This window comes from Eschrichtius robustus, chromosome 16 (genome assembly GCF_028021215.1).
Source record: "Eschrichtius robustus isolate mEscRob2 chromosome 16, mEscRob2.pri, whole genome shotgun sequence".
In the NCBI taxonomy this organism is placed as follows: Eukaryota; Metazoa; Chordata; class Mammalia; order Artiodactyla; family Eschrichtiidae; genus Eschrichtius; species Eschrichtius robustus.
The window spans coordinates 15,694,518-15,700,786 of NC_090839.1; the positions used below are offsets into that span (position 1 = coordinate 15,694,518).

General features: G+C 44.1%; 1 protein-coding gene and 1 pseudogene across 1 annotated transcript; both read right to left on the minus strand.

The window, feature by feature from the left end:
• Positions 1–261: 261 nt before the first annotated feature.
• On the minus strand, positions 262–1,434 carry PI3 (peptidase inhibitor 3). The gene is made up of 2 exons (XM_068524726.1): positions 1,353–1,434; positions 262–506 (listed from the first exon to the last, which is right to left on the minus strand). The coding sequence occupies exons 1-2, from the start codon at positions 1,432–1,434 to the stop codon at positions 262–264; spliced, it is 327 nt and encodes a 108-aa protein (XP_068380827.1).
• A 3,466-nt stretch (positions 1,435–4,900) lies between these two features.
• Positions 4,901–5,948, minus strand: LOC137750072 (transcriptional adapter 2-alpha pseudogene; annotated as a pseudogene).
• Positions 5,949–6,269: the final 321 nt, after the last annotated feature.

Genomic DNA, 6,269 nt, shown 5'->3' on the forward strand with positions numbered 1-6,269 from the left:
ATCCCTGGGGCTTCACAGGTGCAGTGAGAACAGACTCCGCCTGGTAGGAGAAAAGAGAATCAGAGATGCGATTCAGCAGGTCAAAGACTCAGAGGCAGTGGGAGGCAGGACCAAGCCCACTCGTCATCCCTCTCAGGACGAGACCCCTCAATCTCTCCATCACCTCCCTATGTCCTCTCCCCCACCAACCTAGGATCACTCTCCACCGCTCAGCCTTTCTGTGCCTTCACAGGTCACCTCTTCCTCCCCCCAGTTCTCACCTCACCAAGGATTCACACAGTCTCTCCCGCAAAAGCCCACACAGCACTTCATTCTCCCTGGGCAATCAGCATCTCTCAGACATTTGTTAGCGGGATTTATCATGGTGCACTGCATCTGAATGATGGGGCAGAGGCCAGGCTTATAGGGGAGTGTGACTTTGACTTGATCTTGTCCTTTGACTGGATCTTGTCCTTTGAATGGATGTTGTCCTTTGACTGGATCTTGTCCTTTCGCATTGCCTTGACCTTTAGAACAACAAAGAAATATCCCCACATTTACAACAGTGTATCTGCTTTAACCATCTAGTCTTTCCTCCAGGTCCAGCCACTGTTCACTGCAGTGTCCCTCAAAATGTGACTTGAGATAGGGGAGGGTCACCAGGGCTAGCTGGGGTCTGTGCTCTTGGAAGGCTGGGACCAGGGTTCCTCGGGTGTCCATCTCTTCCCCTCATCCTCCATTCTGGGTCCTAGGGCCCTCACGAGGGTATGCCAGACTGAAGTGTCTTTCAGAGGTGGTAAGGTCACTTTGGCATCTTTGAGGAAACTTAATGGAAGGGAAAGGAGCCGTGAGACACTTACCAGGAGACCTGAGCTCCATCCTGGCTCTGGAGATTGTTTTGGCAAATCCTCACCCCTCCCTAGGTCTCAATGTCCTCCTTTGGAAAATAGGGGTCCTCAAACTACATGATTTCTGAGGCCCTGTTGGTTTTTAACCTTCTCTTAGAGGACTGATGACAGGTGATTTTATGGGGCAGACAGGCAGGGGACAGACCCCACACCAAGGGATCAGATTCCTGGAGCCCCTCACTTCACTGAAAGTTCTGTCCAAGTATCAACACTTGAGGCCAAGGTCATGTAACAACACTCCTTCCACAAACAGCCCTGATATCTCAGTCCTGGGATGGAAAGCATGTAGAGTCTAGTAGGCAACTTCCTACTTCTCCGGATATGCTGGAAACCTACTGTCCAGGCTGAAGAGTGGGCTCTAGCCCTGCCTGCTGCTCTGGAAGTACCCCCTGTCAGTACCCAGGCTGCCCCCAACATCCTCTCCTCAACCCAACCCAGCCCCACCCAGGCCCCTTCCCCATTCACCTTTTATGACAGCTGCCTGTGCCACCAGTGTCCCAAGGACAAGAAGTACCACCACCGGGCTCAAGAAGTTTCTGGACTTCATGTTGTCAGACTTCATGTTGTCAGGAAGGTGAATGGCTAAGAGCTGAGGCCAAACCTAGTTTTATGCAGCTCCAGCTTGGCCTGGCGCCAAGGGTGGATCTCTGGTTTCACAAGGGACAAGGCGTACATTTTCTTAGTTCTACCAGGAAATATTCACCTCCATCCTGGGAGGGACCTTGGGCCTTTCCCCAAGGATAATTCACAGGGAGAAATGGCAGTTACTGTTGCATCATCTCTGATAGCCCCAAGAGTTACCTCACTTTCTCACAAAGAAGCAGGGCTGGCTGGCCCTTGGGCACCATTACAGCCAAATTCTTCATACTTAGAATAGAAAGAATATGGAGCCCAAAGAAGAGAAAGGAATCACCCATGGTCATTTAACAAGTCAGTGGTAGGTCTGGTGTTCAGTTTTCATAGCCAAGGTGTTCCCCAGTTACTCCCTGTTCCTGCAAGACCCACTCAGACCTACCCTAACAGTTTACCCCTCCCAGCATCAAGCTGGGCTTTTCTTTCATTCTCCCCTAACCCCAAGAAAAACTCTCAAAGGCATGTTTGCCTTGAACGTCTAATGACTAATCAGTATACTTTTCCATTTCACAGGTAGTCTCTGAAATGCCCCAAGAAAGTAACAGGGAAGGTGGAATTTGACATCTGGAATGGCATGATGCCCTTGAAATCACAGTCAGAAGAGAGAAAACACCCATAAAATAAAAGGAAGAAAATATAAATCATCTATAAGGTGGACATCTACAGTGCATACATCCAACATGGCTTCCTCCTTCTTAGAACAGCACCCTGTTTCTTCTGAAGAACTCTTGTTTCTTTGTACCATCAACTTAGGAATCTAATGGGGACTGCTGATTGTGAAAGCCTGACACCCAGTCACAGGAGGGTGTGTGTGTGTGTGTGTGTGTGTGTGTGTGTGTGTGTGTGTGTCTCAGGTCTACTGACGTCCTTTATTTGAATAGACACTAAGGGGAAGGGGGAAGTCCCTCCTTTTGGTAAAGGTGGTAGAGATGAGCCTGGGAACTCCAGAAGCTATGGTTCCAGTCTGGGAGGAGGTTAACTGTGTGAGAAAAAGGAAACTAATTCACTTAGAAAATCAGAGAAATGATGGTGAGAGAGGATTCGGAAGGCACAAGCCAGCCCTTCATTCCCCTTTATCTTGAGAGCAGCTCTTCCCACACCCTTCCCCTACTTTGGTTATGACCCAATAAATTGGCCTTCTGCCTAAGCTAGTCTGAGAAGGTATTTTGTCATTGCTACCATAGTTCAGAGTAATAAAAATGAATACCCAGAAGTTGGGTGTTGTCAGGGGCAGAACCTGAAGTGTGGAAATGACAATTGAGTTCTGGGTGAGACAGGGATTAAAGCAAACTAATTATTTTATAGTAAGCCAGTTGTTTAAATCTTCACCTTTGTCTCTTTGGATTCAGACCACATGCCCACCAATGCTGAAACATTAAGGAGATATAAACAAATGTCAGAACATTAGAGTCTGCAGGCTACTTTAAAAAAAAAAAAAAGCTCACTGCAAAGTAAGCTATACAAACAAAAGAATTGTGTAGAACATACCTATATTCTTTAAAGAATTAAGGCATTAAAATGGAAGCCTGTACTCACCTGCCAGGTGAAAAAGGAGACTAGTTACTCTATAGCCTATTACCCTATTAGCCTTTACTCCTATCCAATTTCTTCCCTCTCCATCCTCCACAGAGGTAACACTTTCCTGGATTTTCTAATTTTCTGTTAATTCAAGCATCTTGCTCATTTCTAATTGGGTGGTCTATCTTTTTCTTGTTGATCTGTAGAGAAAAGAAACTCTCACACATTACTAGTGAGAGTATATATTCATGCAACCTATTTGAAAGTAAATTTGGATCAGCTAGTAAAATTGAACATGAGCAAAATCTTTTAGATTTTTATCAATCTGATGGGCGAGAAGTGATACATTGCTGAAGTTTTTAGTTAGCATTTCTCTATCATGAATTATTTCAAGCATTTCTTCATATTTTAAAAGCCACTTATATTTCTTTACCTGAAAACTTCATTTCTTTTGCTCATTTTCCTGTATAGTCATTAACCTTTTTCTTCTCAATTTCTAGGCACTCTTTATATATTATAGAGAAAGGTCCTTTGTCTATGATATGGTTTATAAATAAAAAAATTTTTTAAACACTGAAGTCTTTTATTCTGTTTCCCTCAGATCCTAAGAGTTTCCTTTTCATTTGTTACCCCCTAGATGAAGTCTATTAGCAAACTGCATGCATATTTACATCAGTCAAGAAGTGTGAGCAGATACTTCCAACAAAGCATATAATATTTGAATTAGACATTTTGAATGTTGAAAGAATTAAAGAATCAGTCAGCTACTGGAGGTAATTTGTGCGGATTCTGAAGTATTTCTATACAACTTTGTTTCTAACAGAAAAGGGAAAACCCTGACTCTGAGTTTGGCTTCTTATTGTGCAGAAAGATTTGAGGACCAAGTTTCAGATATGGTGGGGTCACTCACCCTCATATCTAGTGAGCTCCATATATGAAGAGGCTTTCCTTTTGTTTTACAAGTAGCTCCTTATTGTAGGCTAGCCTTTCACCATTGAGAAATTAGGGTTTAGGTCTTAATCTAAGCAACACTGAGGTTTATTGCATCACCTCCATCCACAGGGGTCTGGTACCCAGGGAAGCCAAGGGTGAGAACAGGGTGAGCCCAGGACACACATGTTAGCAGAGACAGTGCAGCATGATGAGTTGTGCATCCAACACCCTAAGTGTGCTTTAGTTACCAGAATATTTGACACACCCACAAATTAAGTAGCAAAACATTTTAATCCATTAATTCTAAAAATAACGGAGACATTTTATATCCAGTGCCACTTCCTCAAAAGTCTACTGCAGATTAGACAGCCAGACTGCAAATTACAAAGCCAGACATTAAAGTTGAAGATGCAGTTTGGGACAAGACCATCATGGGGAGATTTCCCTCCTCTTTGCTCATAAACATAAGTTGTCAGCTTAAAAAAATCCTCAGACAGAAAAATAAAGCTTTCTCTCTATATAACGTCTTTATTTTAAATCTGTTTGTAATGTTTGAAGGCAAAACAGATAATCAGAAAACCAACCTCCCAAGCAAGTACAAGGATCTGAGCTGGACTCCTGGGACTAAAGACTGGTTTAGTTCTATTTCTACCAACACTGTGATGTGAGGTACCATGGTTCTTGTTTTAGTTACAAGAGGTGTTAGGAATGAATGCCCACACACAATTAATAATAGCTTATCTAGCACATAACTCTGCAGCACAGTACCAACAACAGGAGTATTTTAAAGCAGGGTGGAGAAGAAAGTAGACATTAATACAACTTAAGGTTTCCTTTGTTCTTCCCCTCCTTTTACAAGGAGAATTCAGCTCAGAAACAAAACTCCAGAATGCCCGTACTGTCCTTTGGCCCACCAGGCCCAGAGAGCCTCAGGCTTTAGTGATGTATCCTTCTCAGATGCGGAAATCATAGATTTCCCGTGTTTTGCTCACGTTTATCTTGATGAGTGTTCTTGCCTGTGCCAGTCTCAAGCCTCCTTGCTTGTTACATTCGTTCAGTAGAGCAGATTTGTATTCTAAATAGGCTCCTGGGACCAACCTCACCATCTGACAGATCTCCTTTTGTTTTTCATTCAACATCTCTGTGCCAGGGAGGCCAGTGAGGTTCAAGGGCGGTGCACTTCGTCTACCTGAATTCGAAGCCATTGGTACAGAAGGACTCAGGCCAGATTCAATGTCAGCCTGCCGGCGGAGCCACTGCTGGCAGGCTCTACTGTCCTGGATGTACTGGAGAACCTCTGAGAGCACAGTGCGTTTGAGGCGTTCCTCTTCTGGAGTCTTTTTGAGGTGATCCTAGGTTTGGCACTACAAAAATTGGTAATGCCTGCTGTCCTGTATTTCTGGAGCCTCTTGATTTCCCTTCGGAGTTCGAATTCCAATGCATGGCTTTCAATGAACTTGTCATGCTCCACTGGCGCCATTATCCTTGCAAATCGCCTCATTGTTTCATAAAGGTCTTGGACTTCCTTGGGATACAGCCGTTCCATTAACTGAAACTTTCCAAGGTTGATTAATCCATGGTCTCTTATAATTTTTTTTCCCCTTTGTCTCTCCTTTAACCTAGAATGATAGATATCTACAACAGCCATCTTCAGAGTGTGTAAAATGTCTGAGTCATCTTCAACAAAATCAATGTCTCTCAAGTCCCATTCTGCATAATTGTCAAACTCCTCATTGAAATCTGCTCGAGCTGGCATGTATCCTGCCATGTCCCAAGAAAGCAAGGAGTCAAAGGCAGGTCGGGGAGGGTCATCTGTAGAGTGAAATGGAATGGCTGTGTCAGCAGTTTTTGCCTCCTCTGCTTGCTTCAGGTTTAGCAGGGTAGAGGCGAACAGATGGTTATTGATGAAATGCTTCATGTAGTGCTTCTCACACTCCTCCTTGGTCTTGGTGCACATTTGATCGGCTACATCTTGTCAATTTCCAAAGCCACAGTCCATCACAGCTTCTAAAAGTGCCGTTTCTTCTTGAGCAGTCCAGCTGGGGTCAAGAACAGGAAAATCTGAGGTCATTATTTCATAAGTATGATCACTTTGATGTTTCTTGTACTCAAATCCTCGAGTGAAACATGCTTAAGGAACTCAAACGGTCCATTCCCCAGTTGGCAAAGACTGCTGCTTTGATATTCCTCAGTGTAAGGCTCCTTCAAGGAGATTTCAGAACTGGCCAACACATACAACAAAGCTGACCACCCCCCCCCCCACCGCGTCCCCCTCCTCCGCCTAAATAAAAATTTTAA

Coding starts and splice junctions, on each gene's coding strand:
- PI3 (XM_068524726.1), bottom strand. CDS start 1,434: ATGAAGTCCAGAAACTTCTTGAGCCCGGTGGTGGTACTTCTTGTCCTT. Junction 507..1,352: donor ACAGGCAGCTGTCATAAAAG/GTGAATGGGGAA, acceptor GTTGTTCTAAAG/GTCAAGGCAATGCGAAAGGA.